The sequence below is a fragment of the Citrus clementina genome, unplaced genomic scaffold (genome assembly GCF_000493195.1).
Source record: "Citrus clementina cultivar Clemenules unplaced genomic scaffold, Citrus_clementina_v1.0 scaffold_6, whole genome shotgun sequence".
Taxonomy (NCBI): Eukaryota; Viridiplantae; Streptophyta; class Magnoliopsida; order Sapindales; family Rutaceae; genus Citrus; species Citrus x clementina.
Window position 1 is genome coordinate 22,535,435 of NW_006262139.1, and position 24,599 is coordinate 22,560,033.

A 24,599-nucleotide genomic window follows, 5' to 3' on the forward strand; every position below is an offset into this window, starting at 1 on the left:
CCAATCCAACACCCTCCAACCGCCAACAAGTAACAGACTCTCTCTGCTCATCGGCTGATCTTTGTGTTTTCAATTTTCAAATGGGTTTATAGCTAAGGATAATAATAATCAAATGATCATTATTATGTGGTGAGTTTAGCTGCCTTTTTTCATTTTTTTTTTTAATTTTTACATCACTTATCCTCAATTATGATAAGGTTTATTTTTCTCTACTAACCATGCTCATTTTTATACATCTCCAAATGTAGATATTGATCTCTTTGTTGATAGATTCACTTGTATTATTTGTACTAGAGACATAATTAATCTTGTTCAATCTGAACTTGATTTGGATGAATAAATTTAGAATGAACTCAAAGGGGTTAATTCAAATATTCATATGTTTTTCCATTATCACAATGATAAATCTACCATTCTAAAGTATCTACCACTGCATGTAGTATGTTCGAATTTAATGGTAATTTTATATTTTCAAAAAAAGAAAGGTAATTTTAAATGGAATGATCATCAAATAGTGAAAATATGAAACAATCCAATCCAAGAGTTGTTGTATTTAATTTGTAGTTTAGAAAATGGTAAAAGCTCATTTAATCAAATATTTTGAGACTAGGGTTCGTTTAGTCCTTAAATTTTTTAAAATACATTAAAACATCCCGTTAAATTATTGACACCCTTTTCATTATTTTTTGCTCCTTTTGACTTGCTTTTATAATCTTACATTGATGTTTTTTTTTTGGACAATAATAAAAGAAAAAAATTGAATTACTAATTCAATCCCAAAAAATAAAATAGAAACAAAAAGAAAATATATTATTTTTGTAAAACACTCTCCTAAGGAGTTAATATATTAATTTTTTATTAATGTCAAAAAATTGGTAATTTTTTGACATTTACAATACCAAATTTTTCTGGACATATGTGAGCATCCATAAAAATAAAGGAACATTATTGTAAGAGGATAATATTGTAAAAATAAGTAAAAAAATAAAAACTAATGACAGAAATAGTTTAATGGCATGGATAGTTTTTTTAAAAATATATCTATAAGGATTAAACAAAAACCAATATCAAAACATAATGGTTAAACGAGCTTTTACCATTTAGAAAATATAGAATTTCGCACGGAAATAATGACTAAAATTAAACTATATAATAAAATTAATGAAATTCCATTTTATTGGTCACGTACCATCTTCTACTACAAGACACCAAAAGACGAGGGTGTTGGTAATTGACTTTAATTAATAGCTAGATAATAATTGTGATTTTATTTACATTCTACTAAACAGTTGACTCACTTAAAAAAAAAAATTAATTAAATTCATTGCCAATATTGTGTTTGCCTTTTATAACAAAAACAGAATCCACTTCTACCTAAAAGGAAGATGCATCTCTTATTTTTATTGTCAATGGCGAATGCAACCAAATTTTAATCTAAATTCTAAAATTATACCAACTTTACTTTAAATATCAGCCGTAGTCCTCATCGTGTAGTTAAATTTTTTTGGCCGAGTTTTAACAACCTTTTTTGTCAAAAACAGTCGAAAATATTTTATCTTTCAGTTTCTTTTTCTGCTAAATATTCTGAATTTAGCATCAATCTGTTTTGTCCAAATTTTGTCTCATTTGTTATTGCAAAAAAATTGAACAATTACGCAGGCTCTGTGGATAGAGAAAATTGAATTTCCACTGTTGTAACATATCTCAATCTCATTATCTTTGTTTTGAAATCGGATCTTTCCCAAAATAATTTATGTGTTTATCATTTTTTTTTTAAAGATACGATAAATCTATTGGTTTTAAAAATTAAAAATAAAAAATCCACACTACACACATTGTAAAATTTGATTTTATACAACATATATTTCTAGTTGACTACGTCACATTAATGGACCACTAAACTTAATGGAATAAAATATAGTCTTGAAGTGTTTCATTCTCACGAACATCAAATCAATTTATTGGTATGTATACGTAAATGAAAATCTTTATCTTAGTCACTACATATTATCTTTCCTCCCCCTCTCTATAGCCTATACTCCCCACACAAACAAATCATAGATTACGATGTCCTATCTCACTTTGACAATTGACCAGCAAAAATTGAAAAATCTCACCTCACTGTTGGTAAATGTGAGTCTTAAGATTTGTTATAAATTTATGGTGTGTTCATATATGTCATGAAATTAATGCATGCATTTTGGGTTACTAAGTTTGTTTAACAACAACGTAACGTGCATTGTGGATAAATATATTAACTTAGTTGTTGGGTCATATTAGAGGAGTCGTTTGATACAAAATTAATAAGGAAAATAATATTTAATAAGTCTACTTATGTGAAATATAGATAAAGACTTGAGACTAAAATCTACTAATGACCTGAGAGATAAGAGAACTTAAAAGTGAGTTGATAATCTGAAGTAATTATTAGAGTTTACCTTAGAGAGATGGAGAATTAAACTTTGGAAAATCTCCCCTCACATTATATTTGACAAACCATTTGATACAAAAACTTATTAAAAAAAAACCAACAATAATATTAATACGAACATTTAAGTTAACCTAACTTCTTAATGATGTTACCGGTGATGAAGATTGGTGAAACTGAAAAGAGGACCCAATTTTGCCTCGTTGCACCTATGAGTTTCGTGAAATTGTGATGATGTGGGGCGCCAAATGGGACCAAGAACATGATAAGAGAGTTCTGGTAGAGGTTGGTCAGTCTTAAATTCTTAATTGCGGTCAAATTCATAGAATTTGATAATCCTGAGTGTGGCCCTTGGCATTTGCACGTGTGGCGTGTGCCATGAGTCGGCACCTAATTGGTACCAACCAAAACCCGAGGGATGTTTTTGAAATTTTATTTTGAGTAATGCATGAGGTAATTCACTTACATTATATATTATATAATCTACCAAAAATGTTGTTACATGTCACACGCACACTGAGATGACACATGACATATTCAATGACTCAAATTCATCTCTCTTAATAGTAGACCCAGTAAATCAATGGGCCTTTAATTTAATGGGAGAAGTCTTGCACTTACAATGTTGAGTGTAAGAGTTCGAGCCTCCATAAGAGCTTTATATGGGTTAATTTCAATACTCCCTCAATTATCAACATAATTGAGTGGAGACTGTCTCTCCCTTACGAAATGTGAGTGAAGTAGGCACCCTCGAATATTATAGAGTGTTTAAAATATATGAACAAGTGCTTCAATGTGTCAATGTATGATAGTGGTCACAGTTATATAGTATGATTGTAAATATTAATTGTAATGTCTGATATAATATCAGTAACATCTGTATATAACAGACTTCAAAAAAATAATAATAATAATAGACCCAATACATTGATTAACTCATTTCAATGGCTCAAATCCATGCCCTTTAGGTTAGTAGACCCAATACCTTAATTACTTGACGCCTCATCTTAAAAAATCATACTTAAAGAACATCATTATTAGGAACATCATTGTTGATAGCTAAAAGATTTAAGGCTTTAGTGTAATCGTTAAAAGTGTGTGTGTTAATATTGTTATGAGAAAAAAATAATTTTTTAGTTGAAAATATTTATAACAAAAACAGTAAGAACCACACTTTAATTTTTGTTCATTAACTTCTTTTCATCTTTTACCAGTTGATGATATATCAAAAAGATTAGTCAGGATGCATGGATGGGACTCGTTTGGGATATGGTTAATCATGGGCAGTTGATCGATGAGACCCACCTTAATTGATAAATAAACATATCATTGAAACTACGTTGAATGCAAGTGTTTCTTTTGACAATCAATGAATCAAACAATATGTTATGTCCTATGAAAGATCACATGCTGGTACATTGAAATTGAATAAAGAAGATGGAATCATTGTGTTTTCTACTCATGTAATCTCATATAGAAGGTGCCAACTTGTCAAAATCAATAATGCTCTCTGTTATTTTTCCTTTACAGCTTTTAGCTAATGTTTGGAAGCTGAGGGAAAAAGTATAAAAGATGAAGTGACCGATGTTGGGTAAAATACGTGTTTCCTTCTACAAGTTGTGAAATTTTAACCTTTTAAGATCATACGCAACTTTATCTTTTTTTTTTTTGTTTTTTCCTAGTTTAATTGTTTTTAATACATTTTGTTCATCACAGATTTTTATTGATTTGGTAGAATTAAATAAATATTCTTATTCAATCAAAGTTGGTTGGTGTGAGTGGTTCAGCACTCTCACTCTTTAAGAGAGGTCATGGGTTCAAATCTCGCTCTCGTATGTAGTCATCACTTTGACCAGCATTTTACCCCTTACAGGCCGACCCGGTACGAGCAGGAATTAGTCCGAGTTGTGGTACGAACTTAAAGGTGCCTTCCATAATTGGGGCCCACTCAAGATTACCTCGTGGTTCAGACAAAAAAAAAAAATTCTTATTCATTTGATAGAATTAAATAAATATTCTTTCATAAGAAAATCTCGTTATGTCAAACGGGATTGATTAAAACAAGCTTGGATTAAAAATTTCCATAGCCATCAGTACTCAATCAGATATTAATTTTAATAAATTAAATCCATTAATTGTGAGAAAAACATTAACAAAAATCTGAAATATTTTTTAAGAGAAGATATAATTTTAATAGTGTCTTAATTCTCAAGACAACTTCAATACCGTACCATTAGGTCTAGGATGTTTCTTTGAGGTAACAAATTAAACAACAAAGCCATGAGGAAAAGAAACTAAACAAAAGTTGATGGCCAAAATTGTTAAAAATTATAACAAGAAAAGGCTCAATTGGCATGCTGAATAGTTAAATTAACATGTCTTTTGGGACATTTATCAAACGCGTATCCGACTTGGTTTGTTGAGTGTTAAGTCACCAGCTGACATTACACTCTAATCAATTGCATTAAACAGTCCTTTTCTTGTAAAAATACGGACACATAACCCCCCAAAGACCCATCAATTAGTTATAAATTTCTGAATTTTATTTAGTTCTTAATCTTCTAATTTTCCATTCAAAATCTCTCGTTTGACATTTTCTTGAACTGGGACCTGCATCTTTTATATATATATATATATAATATTGTTAATCAATTATATAGATTCTTCTTCCATCACTTAATTTCTTGATGTGATTCATAAATAAAATCCCTTTATTTATTCTCCGCATATAAAAGTAATGATAGTATTGTATGTCTCTCATACATACATATTTATAAAACGTACTTAAGGGAACACGACAATCCGACCTCAATACCCACAACCGACCAAACAAAATTAAAAAAAAAATAAACAAATTATAAAAAGAAAGTATAGAAAACTACATAAAAAATATCATATGTTATTTTTCGTATAAAATGGTTAGATATTATCTTCGTATAAAATGGTTAGATATCTTAGTAGGAAGATCGTTACACCAATGTATTGAAAGGAAGGTCCACGACCACATTAGCCAACTTATCTACTACCATATTACCTTCTCGAAAAACTAAACACATGCAAAACGACTTTTCTTAATTTTGTTGCAAGCTTAAGGACTTAATAACAAACATTATAACAATCATGTTTGCATCGGACGGTGACTGTCAAGCGATGGGTGGGCAAGTGGGCCCTTCATTTGCTGCCTGCCTATTAAAGTTGCAATATTCTTGTTGTTTATTGCGAATAAAGCAGCGGATCATGTAGATGTCGTGAGTTTAAAACCCTAAGAATAATTTTGATTTCAAGTCACATGCAATGCGTATAAAAGTTGTTAATCAACTCGGACTCAACGCAGCCGCATGAATGCGTCATGCATGAATAACGATTCTATAATTATTGTCCCCGTTTCGATTATGATTTTGACAATCAAATTTATGACGCTAAAATTTAAATCACAACACATATTTTCGTTAAAAATAATCAGTGCAAATAACGAAGTTTAAGAAGGAATTGTGATCCTCTTCTGATCTGATCTTTTTTTAAGTAAATTTTATCAACATAATTAGTGGTTAATAAATTAAAAATAAAAGATAATTAAATATTAATCATACACTAATACTAAAATACAGATAGCACAAGATCTATAAAAAATTAAGAATACTCAAATTAAGAAAGGATCTTAATCCTTTAAGAAGGGAATTACGAGTTACTACTTCGCTCAAATTCACAAACTCGTGGTTTCATAAAATTACGGGTTACGGAGTAGCAAATTTTTTAAGTAAATTTTATCAACATAATTAGTGGTTAATAAATTAAAAATAAAAGATAATTAAATATTAATCATACACTAATACTAAAATACAGATAGCACAAGATCTATAAAAAATTAAGAATACTCAAATTAAGAAAGGATCTTAATCCTTTAAGAAGGGAATTACGAGTTACTACTTCGCTCAAATTCACAAACTCGTGGTTTCATAAAATTACGGGTTACGGAGTAGCAAATTTTCATGGTAAGTGTCCGTTATAATTAAGTAACATCAACTTCATTGCTTATTAATTTGGGATTTTGCAGCACCCAAGAAAAATCTTATCGAAAAATTCATCAACTTTAAGCAAATAAAGGAAATTAAATAAATAAATGGCCGACCCACCGCCCTCCCAAAAATAGTAAATGTTGAATTAATCCTCTCTTTTCTACAAATCACATTGGCTTTGTTTTGTATTCTACTTTTTTAAGTTCTCTTCTTTGAATTAGCACGTTGATCCGGGCAAATCTAATTATAAAGGATAGTTAACTCTGTTAATGGACTAATGGCGCGGAAAGCAATGAAACTCCGATTATATCACAAGAAACTTGGTGACATGGGTTGATGAAGAATCATCTCCTTATTTATTTTTTTCTGAATTTTTTAAGATCTTCGGACATGTGTCTTTTAATGATATTGTTTGAATAAGATTCAACTTCTTATATTTTTTTATTTTTTAACTACCAATCAATAATTAAATTATTTATTTAAAACATGATCAGATCATGAGAGAATTCGGATCCTAATCAAATTCCTACCTGCTAGCTAGGGTTTGACCATTTCGCATCACATGGCCAATAAATACAGATAAATAAATATTGCGTGGTCCTTTATCCCATTTCCTCTTCAATAAACAAGTTCGGCATCAATAATAATTAATGTGTTTGCTTGGATGCGTTGCATTTCACATGCTAGGCATGTGAAGTGATGCTATGCTTTGTTAATGCACCGAAATATTTAACCTCTACCTCATGTTTGATACCCAGAGAGAATTATTAATGCAGACTTTTTCTTTTTATGAGGAGCAGCAATTAATGAATGCTTCTCTTGTTAGGTGATAATTTTCAAATTGCTGATGTTGGGTATATAGTTTTGTAGTTCTACTTTTGGGTCTATTGATGTTAAGAAATGAAAGGTTCTTATTTCTTAATATTATTAATGTCAACTTAACTTTAAGGTGCTTATTCTTTTCTTTTCTTTTTTTCCCCCTAAAAGGTACCTCCCCTAAGATTAAGTTATTATTATTTTTTCCTAATTAGTTAGTAGTATTTATTCATTTTCTTGCTATTTTCGTTGATTAGTTATGCTAGGTAGTTAATATAATACAATTTCTCTTAGATTAAAACAAAAACTTCTTTTAAATTTTCTAGGTTTAATTAAGGTCTATATGTATTTAAAAAAAAAGTCTCAAGTAAGCTTAATTTTTGTCTAGTATTTCTTTCGTCTTAAATCATCTATCTCGATTGGTCTGATCTTTATTTCACTTGTTCTCAAAATCCAATTATAAAGTGGGCGTGCCGGAGTGGTTATCGGGCATGACTAGAAATCATGTGGGCTTTGCCCGCGCAGGTTCGAATCCTGCCGCTCACGATTTTCCTGTTTTCATTTTCTACTTAGCTTTGTGGGCTACAGCCTACAGGGGCTTCAATTTTCTACAAATCCAAGCCCAGAAACTAGTCCTTCGAAAGAACAAATTTCCCGTCCCAAATAGCATTAGCATTTCTTTACATCTATTTAATAAAATTTTGAAGTACATAGGGAAAAAGTAAATTGCCTAACGTGATTATATAATCAGAGTAGTTCATTGAGTTGAGATATTGAAGAATGCTCATTGCTCAATCATATGCCTCTAATGATCTTTAGCAGTAACTCTCTGGTTTCCTCAACTCTGATGATCCTATATCACCACTGTGATTTCCCAAAATTGACATTAGAAGAGGGGGGAAGGAAAAAAAAAAACAAGCGCATTCGTAAGCCAATTATTCGTCCATTTTTTCCTTGCTAGAAGCCAAAATATCTACCTCAATTCAGCCCGTCCAATTAGCTCTAAAACGGAGGAAAAGAGAGTAGCTCCTTTTAATGTAGTGACACTTGTATCACCAAATACAAAGCCAAGGGCATTCATGGCTTCAACCAATTTAGTAAAATTGCCTCTTTTCTTCCCAAATATGATATTTATCCGTAGCTTATTCCCTCCCATGTTTAGTCACCTTAACGTCTTCCTAATTAAATCACCAGCAACAATTATATCGTATCAATGAGCAGGGGAAGTAGAAGAACAATTCATAATAATTAAATGGGGGCTTGCTGCTACAACCTCTATTCCGCAATTCTTCATCTCTTCTGCAGCGTTCTCATCAATCTTTGGCTTTGTTTCCTCTTCTTCCAGTGGCTCCACTTGAAGAACTTGGTCACATAGAAACAAGACGCGTCCCTTCAGCTGCCGGATGTAAGTGATTGCATCCTCAATCACGGTTTCCTTTTTCATCTATAATAATAAGAAGAAGAAAATGATAAGTTTAATTAGTATTATGTATTTTTATCTGTCAACACAACACCCTATGTTAATTAAAATGAGATGGTGATAAAGAAGTTTGAGAGCAGTAAGTAGTTGCATCTGTGATATTTGGGACTAATGAACGCAATTTCAATAGGCGATCATTGAGCTTCTGGCGGCGCCGCCTTTCGGCCTCAAGGTTCTTGGATTTGTACACTGCTTTATCTTCAGAGTCAGAGCGGTGCTCCCTCTTGATCATCCTGGAATTTATCAATTATCAAATGATTGGTTTCGGAGAAAATCTAGCGCATTGTTTAATTTCTAAGGCACCCTTTTCATATGTGGTTATAAATAAACGAGCACATTTGGGAATGAAATTGTGGAAATGTACTTACTAAATGAAGCTGATGTGTTGCGGTTATTGACTGGAAAGTACGGAGCCACCGGCTGCACAAAGTAGATTGATTCATTTTTCAGGAAAGTGAAAATGGTGGTTGTGGCATGCTGAATATGTGTACCTGCGAGAGAGAGAGGGAGAGTGTGTTATGAAACAGAAACAATATTGTGACAGTAGTTGCTGCGAAATAATAGATTATGTGGTGTGGAACAGATGTTGCAGCAAGATTGGAACAAAACACACCATCTTTGTTTGATTCACTGGTGGTTCATGCTGTGAACCAAAAATTATCTTCATAAAAAGATTCAGGACATTTGGGCCCTCAGGACTCCGGAGTGTTACCGGGCGATGTTTTTAATCGGCCGAAAAGTATTTCACTGATGGGCCTCTCTAAGGCAGGAAAAAAGGGAGAATGAACGCTAGAAGGAGGGCTTGAACCTCCGACCTTGTGGTTAACAGCCACACGCTCTAACCAACTGAGCTATTCCAGCTTTGTCTTCTTAACGTGCAACATAGTTTTTTTTATCTTTTATATATGGGTCCCATATACAGAGTGAGAAAGAGAGAAAGGGGAAATCTACAAAAATTTTGAGCCAGGCTGAGAATAGTGATTTTTCGTCCTGATTTGCAAAAATAGTCATTACGGATTTACAGAATGAAGATAAATTTTTTCAGTTTGCATTTTTACGCACTTGCTCCCTCACAAATGCATACCAGACATTTCAATATTTCGTTTCAAAAGACTAATAGAAATCACACCACTGAACAAGAAATATGTTTCCACGAAGGTCATCGACCATGCTGAACTAAACATATAATAAAAGCTGTCAAGTCAGTTGTTCCAACATATGATAAAAACTGTCAGGGAGGCTGAAGATAGAATCCAAAAGAGAAAAACCGTTCAAAATTGGCTCTAATACCTATAAGTTGAGAGATCAGCACTGACGAACAGCAAGCTTTGCATTGTATAAGAATAAGATGTTAAAGCATGGCCTGATCTAATACATGTGAAAGAAAATGAAAAAGCTTTTCGACGAACATGATTCATTCTCATAAAACATCAGTATGTGAGATCCACAAAAGTTTTCTTGAGCCATTACAAAATAAAATATTGAACAGCATAAAGAAGGAAATACCAAGGCTTCTCGTTTATTGGGAGTTATCCTTGCCTTTGATGGTGTTCTGGACAGGTTATGCCTTAATTTCTCCCATACAACTTTACAAGTACGTACTTTCAACCACAGGTGTTTTCCCTCTTGTTTGTCTACTCATTTAAAAATCAAATGCACAATAATTTCCGGGAGCATTACAAACAAAATCTAGATCAAACTTCCAAACACTATTCGTCCTGTGTCAACAAGGTTCTCCATTTAACCCGCACAAATACAGAAAATGTCCCCATCTAATGTTTCCCATCAGACTGATAGAGGTTCAAAAACAAGCTAATAGTAATAATAAATTTTTAGTTTCAAAGATCAAATATCCCCTTTGTTGATTTCAAAAGTCCACAGAAAGTTCCAAGGTAAAACATCTCAATTTCCTGTTTCATTTCTCAGCACAGTTACACTACCATAGCAGACAACCTCTAAGGTTGAGTCTCAAATTAACTCCATTTTATGTAGTAAAAGTTGAATACTGTTTAGAAGCCATTTTACCAATCCAAGTACCTCCACACTGATATTAAATGTAAGACTCCCATGCTCTTCTTAAGAGAAGTAAATGCAATGTCATTTGCGTATACTAACAAACTCATCTCTTCAGTATCATCAACTTGCAAACTAACAAAGGCCAAAAGTGATAAAAATGAATAAAGCAAAATAAGATAATATAGGAGGTAAAAGAAACGATTGGAATTAATGACAGATGTATGTAACGTACACCTCCAGACTTAGCAACGATTCGTGGTTACTATGCAACCTTTGGAGATTGTCTAAAAAGGCAATAAATTATGAAACTGGCAACAAAAACATCGTGCTATTGCATTACCTTGCTTAAGAACAGTTTTTTTTTTTTTTCTAGAATGTTGTAAATATTGCTTCCTTTTTAAGAAAAAGATTTTGTATGGAGTTAAGTTTCAAAGCAAATAGTCAAACACCTCCTCATATAAAGGTTTAAAAAGCAACTCAGAAATTCGGCAAGAACAATCAAATTGAAAAAAGGAACCTTTTCATTCCTAAGTGCCAATAACAAATATTTCCGGTTGCTCCTTTGGCTATACAGATATACTTTTAAATCATAAAACGGAACAAAAGACCTAACATTCATTTAATGTTATGCTGTCAAATTGTTTTCTCTAGCAAACAAAATTCTATAGGTCATATACAAGAAAAGAAACAATTTAATAGTCAACTTAAACACCGTATTAAGTTATCTAGAAAAATAAAATACTAGGTCTAACCTACCTAATGAGCTTTGCACTTTTTCAAAAGTTCTTCATAAACAGCTTCCTTTCTTGCCTTGATAAGGATCTGTTTTAACTTAGACAATGCAAAAGGTGTCACTTGGATTCCTTTTTCAGCCATACCCTTAGCATATTTAACAGCTTCTGGAAGCATGTGCATATCACAAAGCCCAGCCACCAATAAATTGCCAGTCTCCGACAGATCAGAACAGTGGTTCTCAATCATATATTTCCAAAACTTTATAGCAACATAAGGGTCATCGGAATCCATGTAAACCCTAACCGCTGCACGGCAATTTTCATGATTCAGAACATGCTCATTTTTAACCATCTCATTGAACAGCCCTGAAGCCTCCCATAACTTCCTACCCTTAACCAAGAACTCAAATAGTATATTATACGTTTGTATATCTGGGAATGCCCCATTATAAACCATTTCATCCAGTAACTTCATCGCCGCACCAGTTTCATTAGAATAACAATATAAGGAAATCATCATATTATACATATGAGTATCGGGTCTAAAACCAATTCGCCCCACCATTGCGCTCCAAATGAACTCAGCTCCTCTGAGGTTCTGACCTTTCAAGCATTCCTCAAACGCCAACTTGAAAAACGTCATCCCAGGATTACACCCCCGTTCCATCATTCTTTTCAAAGAATTTACAGTCTCGTAAATCCCGTCACGACCCTTAAGTAAAGTAATCAAATATGAATCATATGCAGGCACATTGTCCGGATCCCACCCAACCTCTATCACCATCTCCCCGAATGTCTTCTTCGCATTAGCCACATCCCTTTCCTTCTCCCAACCCTCTAACAATATAGCATATGTGTCATTATCCGGCTTAATCCTACCATCAACAACACGTAAGAACTGCCAAGCATCAATAGTTTTCCCATCTCGACAAATGGCACTCAATAACGAATTCAAGGCAAAGACATCTTGCTTACAACCATACTGTTCCATAACATCAAATGTCGTAATGGCATCCTTAACTCTATCAGCAACAACATAGCTACTAAAAACAGAAGCAAAAGTAGCTAAAGAAAGCACGTTTTCTTTCTTCATAGACTTAATAGCATCCCACATTGCATCAAAGAGACAGTTCCTACCCAACAAGTCAACAACAAGATTCCAAGCATAAGGGCTATGCTTGTCATTTAACTGGTAAGCTGACCAGCGGAAGAACTTGACGGCGGGGCCCGGGTGGGAATAAGAGAACCTTAGGACTTGCTCGACGGTTTCTTGAGAAACCCTTATGAGGGTTTTGTCGAGAACGTCCTCGACAGTGGGTGACGGAGTGTTAGCAATGATTTCGCAGAGGGTTTTGATTGTTGGGGGCAAATTTGGGACGTCGAGATGTGAAGCGAAAGTGGATCGCTTTCGTTTGTTGTGTGGGTCCGGAGAAGGGTCGTCGTGGTGGCGTCGTTTGTCGTTCCGGGCCATTGTTTGATTGAATTCGACTGAATTTGAATTACACCGGCTGAGGTTCAATTACAGACAAGTAAGCCCAAGCAGTAAACGGCTTCCGTTTGCGATGACCAAGGATGAAGAAGAACATGTTTCAGGTTTTCAGCATTGGAATTTGGATGTAATTTTTCTTTCGGGGTGTGTCATGCGTGTGTTATATATATATATTAATTATTATTATTATTATTATCGAATACCCACATTGACATACTAATTAACCATTGAAACTTAAAAAATTACTGAGATCATATACGATTTACTGAGTATTTTTTATTTTCTTTATTTTAATTATTAAAATTTTATTATATTAAAATATCTTCAAAATAGAATTCTAATTTTTTTAATGGAGTGACACTAATTGAAAATTTTTCATACATTCATAAATAAATTAATTTACGATATTAATTTCGCTCATACCAACAAATTTGAAACTGGAAATAAAATTTGGAGAGCATAAGTTTAAGTTTAAGTTTAAAGTCATTTTGTATTTAATTAGTGTTACTAAAACCTAAAAATTTTATTTTGAGATATTTTAATATAATAAAATCATAATAACTGTATTAAAAAAAAGCTTGTAAATAGGATGTCTAAAGAAAAAAAATAAAAATAAATTCTTTAAGTACCTTTATGACCTTAATAATTTTTAATAATTTTAAAATTTTAGTAGTAAAATAATAACAACTAAAATACTAGGTAGTAAAATATAATTGTTAGAAAATTTTGATGGTGAATTGATGTGTTAAGAATTTTTTTGTGAGGAACCTAACTTTGAGGCCAAGGTATATCTTTAGTGGTAACAAGTGATCTCTTTAGAATTCAAGTTTTGGATTCGAGTCTCACTAGTATGTGTCTGTTAATTAATTTATATAGCTTTCCATAAATTGTCTAGATGAAAATATAAAATAATCAAGGTATCTAGTACATTCTTAAAGGTAAGATGAAAAATAAATTAAAATTTACCTTGCTAATAATGAAAACAAATAACAATAATGATAGAATTAGGGATCGAACATTTAGATATTGCAAGTAACAATGAAAACAAATAATAATAATAATAATAATAGAGATCTGACATTTACATTTCAATTTTTATCCTAACTAGTGTGAGATTTATCTAAAATTGAAAATTCATACTTAAAGGATTTAGATCCTCTATTCATCTTATCTTTTGCTTATCATTTTTCGATCCATTGAAACGTGTCTTTGTTATTTTGAGTGTGGAATGATAAGTTATAAACTTTAGAGTCATGATTGAGTGATTTTCAAGTATAATTTTATTTTTTTAACCTCCGAATTTAAATCCTCACTTGGTAGAGGCTAAAAAACCTTAGTCATTTCTTACCCTAAAAAATATTTAAAATGATAATTGAGGCAATATGTAAAAGTAAATTGATGAACGTCGGTAAACGTGAGTGTGGAGGGAAATTAAATGGGACTATGTGAACGTGAGTTTGGAGGGAAATGAAGCCGCTAGAATTTAAAAGATTAATTCGTGAGATACTTACTAATAAGTAATAACCCGCTCTGTTTCACTTTTGAGTTTTGACTAAAACAGAAGAAATATGGCGGAGTCCAAACCTATCAAAGTAGACACACTGCTTTCAAACCAACGCCAGCCTCGATTCTCAACCCCAGCTCCATCTCCGCTTCCGTGTCAAGCCGCAGCTACGACTCCAGCGCCGGTTGCCTCCACTCCTGACAGTAAGTCTTGGCATTTTGAATTTCTTTCATGAATTGTTAATTGGGTCTTCTTAGTTTACTCGCTGAGTTTCATTTCTTTGATGTTTTTTTTTTTTTTTTTTTAAATACAATGTTAGGCAAATTTATCTAATTTATGCTCGCCCGCTGTCTATCGAGCTCCAACAAATCATTGTATGTAAAGATCACATATTATAATTATGACAGGTAATATGGAAAAAATTCGACTAGTAGTATATTGCGGTGGATCCTGGGCGAAGACTTCTAACGGCGGTGACTTCTACAAGGCAGAGGGTACTACAAGACTGAAAATTTACGTACCCAGAAATATAAAGTATCAGGAGCTTCTACGTGTGTTGTACGATGCAATCGGGATAAGTTCGACCGAATTTGTCATTACAATGAAAATAATACCAAAATTGAATTTGCCGCCTTATTATGCCAGGAATTCGGTGAAGATAGACGACGATGAACATGCCAAAGTTTTGGTACGTTTGAATTCTAATCCTGCGCTCACTACTCCTCTCTTCGTCACAATGCATCCCATACGTGCTGCCGCGGCCGCGAATAGTCCACATAAAAAATCGGACTACATGGCTGAAGACGCATTTTCAAGTTCTGGGACCAGAGCAGAACTTGATAAGTTGATCAGATTCAATCGTGGTAAAAAGCGACGGATACTGACAAGAGAGGAGGAAGTAATGAGGAAATGGCGCGGTCGTCTCTGCAAGCAATGTGGGCATAACCTCAGGACTTGTAATAAGAATCCAGTCTCATTGCACAGCCGTCCTAAAATTAAATAGACTATCATCGCTTATCAGTACCCTGAACCTGTTGTATCAGTGTCGTGTTGTACTTGATAACATTTTGGTATGTTGAATTTGTAAATTTGAAGTTGTGGATACGTGAAATGTTGCAAGTTGAAATGCTATTTTTTGGGCAATACTGGTGTCATCCCATAAGATGCAATCTGAGCTTGTGAGTATGAAAATCTAACGCCGACAGGTGAGTCGGTGACTCGATGTATAACATGGAAACTGGAAACCGGAAAGGACCATAGAGATTGAGATGTTCACAAGTTTTTTTTTTTTTTTTTTTTTCTTGTTTCGTTTATCTGGTAAAACACAGAAGAGTCGTGTCGTCAACAAGTTTTTAAATAAATGACATGTCGTTTTTACAAAATTTATGAAGGACGAATTAGTCGACCAATCAAGTTTACGCTTGAATTATGGATGCAAGGTCATATGTTTGTAGACGCCTTGTCGTCTCAATAGTAAAATTTTATCATAAGCCGCGGTGGCCAGTGAGCAAATGAAAATGTCTCAGAATTTTAGACTGAAATAATCCCAACTACCCATTTTATCGACGGTCAAATGGAGCAAAAACGTAGGGGTTGTTTGTAAATAAGCTGATCTTCGGCAACTACCTGCAAAGACGGCAAAGCTAAGGGGAGGTTTTTGAAAAATACTCAGCCCAAGAGCTAGGGCAGCCAAACGTGAAACGACAACAGTAAAACTCGTTTTAATCCTCCTTCTCAGTTCAGTGCGTCAGAAAGAAAGAAAAATGGCGGAGTCCCAACGAACCGACATCGAGGCCGTGCTTTCTAGCCTTCCCCAGCCCCAACTCTCAGATCCGTGCCCAACTCAGGCTCCGGCTCCGGCTCCGGCTCCGTCTCCGGTGCAAGCTCGGGTGCAAGCTCCGGCCACGGCTTCAGCTTCGAAGTCGGTTACTGCTCCGGTTGTCTTGACTCCTAATCGTAAGTTGTACATTTCGATTTTCCTTTAGCCGTTGGTTTAATTAATCATTTCTTCACTGTCATCAAGCTGTAATAAGCAAGTTCATCCACTTATGCCTGCGAGTGTAAATCGGTAATTTTTTCCCTGAAATTTCGGTCTATTTCACTGGCCGTATGGATACTGTAATAATGGCGGCTGCATTGGTAATTTGCTTATATTAAGGCGTTCCTGAACACTTAATGCACAAGAATCGTCTGCAAGAGCATGCTCAGAGATCCGGCATACCACTTCCGGTATATCAAAGTCACAATGAAGGGTTTCAACATGCCCCTAAGTTCAGGGCGTCTGTGTCGGTCGATGGAGTTACTTATACTTCTCCCAACACTTTTTCGCATCGAAAAGCAGCCGAACAAGATGTTGCTAAAATCGCCCTGGAGTGCATTTCTAAGAAAATCAAGGATGAAGGATGCCCTCTCATTAACCAGGTTTGTTTCTTTGGCGTGTAGATGATGTTTCACTCACATATACTTCAATTATGTTCTCATATATGTTACTTATTTATTAATCATCTTATGAAGTATGAACAATAGTTATAATGTGTATCAGATGTCTGCTAAACTTCAAGTTTATGCTATCGTAAAAAGTAAAACACATAAGGGCTTATAATACTTGTTTTACCTAGTGTGTGCTTGGGAGTGGATGTAGTTGCAACAATAGAAAATTTAACAAGTTGAGAAAATTTGGTACGGGAGCTGAGAAATATATTTTGTACAAGACCTGCAATATTGTTCTCTGTGGAGCCAGAGCTTCTCAAATTTACTTGTATTAAAAGAAGCACAGTTTCTATTCTTGTCTTTGTAGCGGTGATTATGAAATCTCTATTCACGTTTAGACATCAGAGTGAATCAATGTACATATTACAGGGGTGAAATGATGTGTCCTTGTAATGGCACTTATTTTGCTAACATTAGACATGCTTAGTTTTGATCTTCTACCTTTCAGCTTTGAAATATTTGACATCTGGTCTTGTACCTTGTCTTCAAAGCGTTTTAACTCCCTTTTTAACCCTTTTTACTATTTTGGGCTTATTATCCAGGATACAGTATTTTGCAAGTCCATTTTGAATGAATTTGCAGTGAAGATGAATCTGGAATTGCCTGCTTATAGCACCAGGCAGTCAGAAGCTTTGCTTCCAGTATTTGTATCTTCTTTGGTTTTCAATGGCGTCACTTACACTGGCGAACCTGGGAGAAGCAAGAAAGAAGCTGAGCAATTGGCAGCACGAGCCGTTATCCGCACGCTTTTAGGTATTTTTTAAATGCATACTTTATAAAGAATTTGTTTCTGATTTTAATTATAGATTTAGCTGTATTCTTATTTCCATGGTGTGAATTAATTCGACTTTTCAATGTAGTTACTTCGGGATCTGCAACAATACTTTCTGAGATCATTAAATCAAAAGGCAAACTGTATGCTGCATTGAACAAAGTCAAGGAATCCAATTATAGCACCCAAAAAATTGCAACTAGCTATGTGCCAACAACTGCAATTCCTAAATCAAGTTCAGGAATACATCCAATACCTACAACCCCAGAGGCAAGTGTAGGAATGCATTCAATACCCATAATCCCAGAGGCAACTGCAGGAATCCATCCGACACCTGCAATTACTGAGGCAAGCACAGGAATGCATCCAACATCTGCAGTTATTGAGGTTAGCACAGGGATGCATTCAACGGCTGCAGATTCTGAGACAAGCACAGGAATGAATCTACCATGCCATCCGTTTAAGAAACCAAAATTGGAACCATCATCTGAACCTGTTGTTCTTCCAATTCCATTTGTGCCTCCTGTTCTAGGACAGCACTCAGAAGGCGGTTCAAGCTCCACAAACAAGCGGCGTAAAAACAAAAGGAAGGCTAACAAGAAATTACGCACAGATGCTCAGTAAGTTTTAATTTAGATTCTTTATGTCTGCTAAATTCTTCACTTCCTGTTTGGTTCGAACTTCATTTTTGAGGATTAATTACTTTTCTTAGCATTTTGTTACCTTTTATTGCTAGTGAATTATTACTGTTAGTCGCATTGCTCTGTTCATCCTATGTTTAGTTGATTAGTTATGTTTATGAGACTTGCTCCGAGTTTACCATTCTCTTCAAGCCTGCCTCCAGAGAATGAGAAACTTAATTTTATAAAAGAGTTTTGTGTGACTGCTTTCAGGCTGTTCTATTGCTTTTATACTAGCATTCGTTATGCGATCCTTTTTTCCCCTCATATATGGGTTCACTTCTCGCTGGCATAGATTGATGTTGAATAATTGTGCGAATAAGTCTTTCTTATGCTCATGGTAATGTGTTTACTTATCTTATAAAGGTACTTCCTTTCTTACTTGAAGTTTCATTGTCATGAAAATTGCAGGCCATGTGTTTCAGCTCAGCCGTTGACTCAAGTTCCTCCTTGTTCTGTAGCCCAATGAACCGCGCAGCTGTGTTGTGTATTGATTTTCCATAGGTGTGGCTCATTGAAAAGCTTAGCTACACTCTTGTGTCTATTCTGTTAGGTCTTGTTCAAACCTTAGTCTTCTTCTTGGACTCTCACCTCCCTTGTAGGATAACATGTACATGCAATTTGTCATTGTTACATATATTATGGTTATTGGTTAACCCCTAGCCTTGTTTTAGCACTACTAAAAGGTCAACGTAGCAGAGCTCTGGAATGGCCATCGTTTTTTTTTTTTTTAAATCGGTTCTGCTTTGAGGTGATTCAGTACTGGTACAATGGGAAGATCATTATAATTTGTTTAATTCTTTTTTCTCCGCGAACAGATAATTTTAAAGCAAGAAAATCCAGTCATAGGTTTTACTTGCTTTATTAGACATTTCCTTAGTGACAAGTCAAAAGAGAGAAATCCAAGTAGTGTTTAAACATTTTTCTTCTTATGGTTGTATTGTTATATTAATGAGAAATTAGTAATAAGCTTATAATAATGAATGATGTAGCAAAATTTCAAAGACAAAAACTTATGCTGTTGTTTTCATACGGATCGATGTATAAATAGAAAACACAACCATTTGTTTTTGCTTGTAGTCTTGAGGAAAAGAAGTTTCATTAATTTGCACGAATAGGCAATAATGTAAACTTGTCAGATAGATTCAATTCATTGGTCACATTGTTAATTAAGAAAATTTAATTTCAGTCCATCAAATTATGAGTGAACTTAGGTCGATTGCCTTCAATAAATTAAAAAGGGTAATTATAAATGTGAGAGTCTGATCTGTTAGCGATAAGAGTTTCCAAATTCATGGTAAGGACAAATGGACAACAGCACAAATCTCCTTGAGACAAGGGATTGCTCTTCTTCTTCCCATCGCATGCCAGCTTTCTTGTGTTTTTCTCCTTTTATGAGTTATGAATTATAAGAACCAAAACATGTGAACGACGATCTTCTTCGGGCTTGCAAAAGATGTTATTCCAAATAATTCTTTACTTTATAATTTTAGTTCTAAGAGAGTCAAAACAAAACCGATTGAATTAATTCGATGCCTTATTAACCAATCACTTAAAGACTAAGTAAATTAAGATAGGATCGACCAACCTTAATGAAAGATTTAAGTATAAAATATTTTTGTTTGTAGTACGATCTCCACGTCGACAAGACAGTGCTTTTGTTCAATGCACAAAAACACTATAACGCTAAAATGGTCTTACTGTGGTATCCGAATATCAATTTTTTGATTGTTGTACAAATAATGGGAAACAATAAAAATATTCTTGACCTTTTTAGTATGATTTCCAAATGAGATTTGTGTTCAAGAAATGAGGAAATAGTAATCAAATATATGATAAATATTAACCCCATATAGCAGGGTCAATATATTACTACTTCTTGTTCTTTCATCCTTCAATTTTATCTCATTTGTAACTGGAGATTGAAAAAGCCTCCTATATATAAAGGCTTGGTACTTAATAACTACTATTCTAAAGCTTATCAAATTACTTTGAACTGAGCTTACCCCTTTATGAAATAATTACCTAGTTAATAATAAGCTAATTGCCTAATTCAACACATTTAGTTAAGCAGGGATTCCAGCTCATGACATGCATGCAAGAAGAGTGTGAAAGCTGTAATAATAGTACTTTAGTAGCTAGAGATATCCTAATGGAATTTTACAGAACACGGCATTCATATATATTCTGAAAGCATCCATACAACGCCATTTGGAATTGAGTGTAATAATAAAAAATAATTCAGTCATGAATTGGTGCCCATGAACAGCTTACACACCAGCATGGAATGTAACATATACAACGAGAGTGATTAAAAAAAAGACCAACAAGAGCAGTAGTCCACGTGTTGAAGTGAAGAAGAAGGAAAGAATGAAGAAGCTGCAGCCTCATCAAAAATCAAAATTACTCACAGATTCTTGAAAGTGAGAGTAGTGTTCAATTTTGGAATCTCAATTCTCATAGCAAACGTGGGATTTGCGCATCATCCGGCGACCCTTCTGCTATCTGCTTAATCAATTTGCTCGTCTCTCTCTTCTTCTCCTTCTTCCTCATTCTAATTTGTATATTCACCTCCGTGCCAGCTAACATTCCCAATACATAATTAATTATAAATAATTCAACTGCTATTTCATTACACTTGTTGTAGCAGTACTAGCACATTTCTTATTCAAACATAACCACTATAATTAAGACTTGCGACTTTTATTATTTTCAGTTTTCTGGAAAATATAAAAATACCCACCTCCATTTATTTAATAGCGCCATTGCATTGAACTTGGAGCCTCTACATATAGGGCTTGAAGGGCATTTGTCTTTCTGCATGTGCCCTAATATTGCTTGTACTAGCTTATAGCCCTAGTTGCACTCAAAGTTGTATATTATAGTTCATTTTCCTTTTGAAATAATAATGGCTCTTGCCAGGGAAACTTGTGCATTCAAAGAAAATGTTTATGGGGATCTTTCTTCTCCAGGATCGAAGAAGGCTCCAGGATTTGTCAAGAGCATTGGCATAAGCAATACTTCCTCTCCTAGCAGTGCAAATTCTAATGGATACGAGTTTCATAATGCTGAGGAAGCTCGTGATTCTTTGATAAACTTCAAATCTGGGCACGATCATTTCATGCATGCGAATGCATCTAATTTGCTTAGCTTTGAGCAAAATGAGACTAAGGATGATGAGTACTCAATGTGGGAGGGGAACTTCAATCAAATTAATCAAAAGTACAGCTCTGATCACCGCTTAATGGAGGATTTTAACTGCTTTGACACTGCTAGCAATTATGGGTTCATGATCAATAACTCTGCCAGGGACTGTCATGGGGATTGGTTGTACACTGAAGCAACTGCTGTCACTGATACAATCTTGGAGTCGGGATCACAAGATGCTAGCAGCAGCCTTAAGCGTCCCAATACGGTAATTAATTTCAATTAGTTGCACAAATTTGCTCGATTTTCATTCTCAATTTTTTCTTCTTCTTCATGTTTGCAGTAGTGCTAAAATATTAATAACATTGGTTTCTAATTCTCAGGGAGAGAGCATGCAAGCTGTCAAGAAGCAATGCGCTATTGCCGCAACCAAAAAGACTAATAATAAGCAGAAAACATCAGCTCCTCCGAAAGACCCACAAAGTATTGCAGCCAAGGTTTGCTTCAACATTAAACAATAGAATTAGCAATCATTGAGTGCAAATTAAGCAAAAATCAAATACTTAAGAAATATTGTGCGCTAAACAGAATGTTTTCTCTTTCAGAATCGGAGAGAGCGGATTAGCGAGCGGCTTAAGATTCTGCAGGAGCTGGTACCCAATGGCTCCAAGGCGGGTTTAGTGAATTCCTATTGATACAGTTTATTAAATAATTCTAAAATTAGGTTCCTGCTTAAGTAATTTACTCAAATTCTGAAAGTTGTCATGCATATATGCATATGCAGGTTGATTTGGTGACCATGTTGGAGAAAGCAATCAGCTATGTCAAGTTTCTTCAATTGCAAGTAAAGGTGTGATTTGATTTCATGAACCCCTATTAGTCCCAAGTGCAAAGTTCTTTTATTATCCATGATCACCTAATTTTTAGTATATCCCTTTTATTACAAAATGTTGCAGGTATTGGCAACAGATGAATTTTGGCCGGTTCAGGGTGGAAAAGCGCCTGATATTTCTCAAGTGAGGGAAGCCATCGATGCCATACTTTCATCACAGAGAGACAGAAGCTCAAGCTCCAAGTAATGGGTTGACTAGGGGACAATAATTGAGTTGTAATGATATCATATTAATTAGTCTAATGACAGAGTTGCAGGCTGTGAAAAGTTTATGTTGGAAGTTAGCAAATGATGAAATTAATTTTAAGTAAGTATCTGATCAGTAGATTACATCTTATCTTTCATTTGTCTTTGAAAAATATTATTGTAGTAGAATTTTTCTGCATTTTGAGATATGTAATGAAAAGTGAGACTGCAACCTTGTCTCACTTTTCACGGAGAGAATCTATCCTTCTTTTTCTATGAACTTCTTGGGAATTAAAGATCATTTTTTAGATCTAAATCATCTACCAATAATTAATCTGCACAACCAATAGTAATGGCGATGAGATATTGAACTAAATATAAGATTAGATATAGAGTTATTATGTGCATTTTTGGTTAAAAAAGAAACAACTACATATAATTGAGCAAGAACTCAGCTCATCGAGTGGGCGCTTGTTAAAACTTTTTGATGTAAATGAGGTTCGGAGTTCAAATTAAACTTCTTGTACTAGCTACCACAAGTACATTACCAGCCAGTTAATTAAATGGATACTCAGAACTAATTTATAACCTAAATTAACAAGACACAAGCAAGCTAAGTGTCCATTAAAAGACATTCTTTAATTTCTTGGAAATCACCTGGATTGAAAGCTAAGCTAGCGTCCTCAATTCCATCCGTACTTAAAAATTAATTAAACTAAGGTAATGTACTGTTGCTTGTTCAGGGTGAGAACATCTTTAAGATCTCTATACTACTATCTCAATGTTCTTTTCTTTAATTTGTCTGCTCCATCGATCAAAGAAGCTGGGGGATGTACCATTTAGCTCGTTCGAATTTTATTTAACAAGAATCACATGGCAAATCACATGCCAGTTCCATAGAAAGCGGTGTACTTTCCCAAAGATACTCAAATTGAATGAACCAAACCAACTCCCTGTTAATATTTGTGAAGAAAATCTTGACACTAAAAGACATGTTTTGATTGCTTTCACAACTTGTGAAATGCTCTTTCAATGAAGTGGGTAAAATTTGTGGTATAGAAAAATGATCAAATATCTGTACTTGGATAAATAATATATGCACTTGAAAATTAATTAACTTGTTGAATCAATGCCTTGTTCAACGTATATGTATTTGGCATAAGTTTACCATTTAATTATAAAAATATCCAGCTAGCCTGCTTGTACTCTAATAGAAGTATAGAACTCCATGCAGGCATTAATTAATTTATTGTGAAGAGATTAGGTGATGTGTCCCCGGCCAGAACGGCCAAAAGCAAAAAATTCTTTTGTAACCCTTAATTGGATACTCTTCGTTTTATAATTACCCAATGATTGTTAACTTGTCCTTTTTACAAAATACAACATTACAACATAAATTATCCTTTTGATCCACCAACGTACATTCAAAAGTCAACTAAATCATCGAATGCATTATACTTAATTATTTTAAAAAGGAAAAGAATCAATTTGCTAACGTTTTGGAGATCATGTATAAAATATACATTATAAAACTGTTACTTAAATCCAAATCCCATAAAGTTTGCATCTGTTTGTTTGTAGAAATTAATATGTTACTCTAAAAAAAGGCATCTATACATCTCAAGATCAAGATAAAACCAAAAAAAAAAAAAAAAAGACATCGAAACAGAGCGATCATGTAAATCAGCAGCTTATCTGCTTTACTTCATCTGACAGGATGAGATTCAATTCAAATTACTTTGGATTATATATGCAGTTGCCTAAGATGAGCGCCTTATATCAGGATATGTATGCTAATGGACTTCCAAAGTATTGCAGTTTGACAACTAGCTATTTTTTTGCTTTCTTTGGAGTCTCTGACGCGTTGTTTCAATATGTACTGTGATTTTGCTTATTATGGGTAAGGCTCAAGTTTTAAATTAATTAATGCATAATATTTGGGATTTTAG

At 34.1% G+C, this 24,599-nt stretch overlaps 3 protein-coding genes and 2 non-coding genes across 6 annotated transcripts; 3 read left to right on the plus strand and 2 right to left on the minus strand.

Moving 5' to 3' along the window:
- The first annotated feature begins 7,724 nt into the window (after nucleotides 1-7,724).
- TRNAS-AGA lies at nucleotides 7,725-7,806 on the plus strand. The gene has a single exon. It is a non-coding gene; the product is annotated as a tRNA-Ser (tRNA).
- Nucleotides 7,807-8,889: 1,083 nt separating this feature from the next.
- On the minus strand, nucleotides 8,890-13,107 carry LOC18039878 (pentatricopeptide repeat-containing protein At1g77360, mitochondrial). Of its 2 annotated transcripts, none has more exons than XR_002904969.1 (3): nucleotides 9,354-9,610; nucleotides 9,109-9,231; nucleotides 8,890-8,973 (listed from the first exon to the last, which is right to left on the minus strand). XR_002904969.1 is itself a non-coding variant. In XM_024182762.1 (3 exons), exon 1 carries the CDS (start codon nucleotides 12,959-12,961, stop codon nucleotides 11,513-11,515), a length of 1,449 nt encoding a protein of 482 aa, XP_024038530.1. In that variant the 5' UTR covers nucleotides 12,962-13,107; the 3' UTR covers nucleotides 8,890-8,973; nucleotides 9,109-9,231. The 2 variants fall into 2 exon arrangements, 1 of the variants encoding a protein (XP_024038530.1); XM_024182762.1 differs by lacking the exon at nucleotides 9,354-9,610 and adding an exon at nucleotides 11,513-13,107.
- TRNAN-GUU lies at nucleotides 9,528-9,601 on the minus strand. Its single transcript has one exon. It is a non-coding gene; the product is annotated as a tRNA-Asn (tRNA).
- A 2,907-nt stretch (nucleotides 13,108-16,014) lies between the features above and the next one.
- LOC18039603 (double-stranded RNA-binding protein 4) lies at nucleotides 16,015-19,256 on the plus strand. The gene is made up of 5 exons (XM_006430570.2): nucleotides 16,015-16,439; nucleotides 16,642-16,904; nucleotides 17,516-17,726; nucleotides 17,834-18,365; nucleotides 18,837-19,256. The coding sequence occupies exons 1-5, from the start codon at nucleotides 16,247-16,249 to the stop codon at nucleotides 18,892-18,894; spliced, it is 1,257 nt and encodes a 418-aa protein (XP_006430633.1). The 5' UTR covers nucleotides 16,015-16,246; the 3' UTR covers nucleotides 18,895-19,256.
- A 2,077-nt stretch (nucleotides 19,257-21,333) lies between these two features.
- LOC18038647 (transcription factor bHLH83) lies at nucleotides 21,334-22,651 on the plus strand. Its single transcript, XM_006430572.1, has 5 exons — nucleotides 21,334-21,840; nucleotides 21,956-22,069; nucleotides 22,178-22,243; nucleotides 22,357-22,422; nucleotides 22,529-22,651. Exons 1-5 carry the CDS (start codon nucleotides 21,334-21,336, stop codon nucleotides 22,649-22,651), a joined length of 876 nt encoding a protein of 291 aa, XP_006430635.1.
- The last annotated feature ends 1,948 nt before the right edge of the window (nucleotides 22,652-24,599 follow it).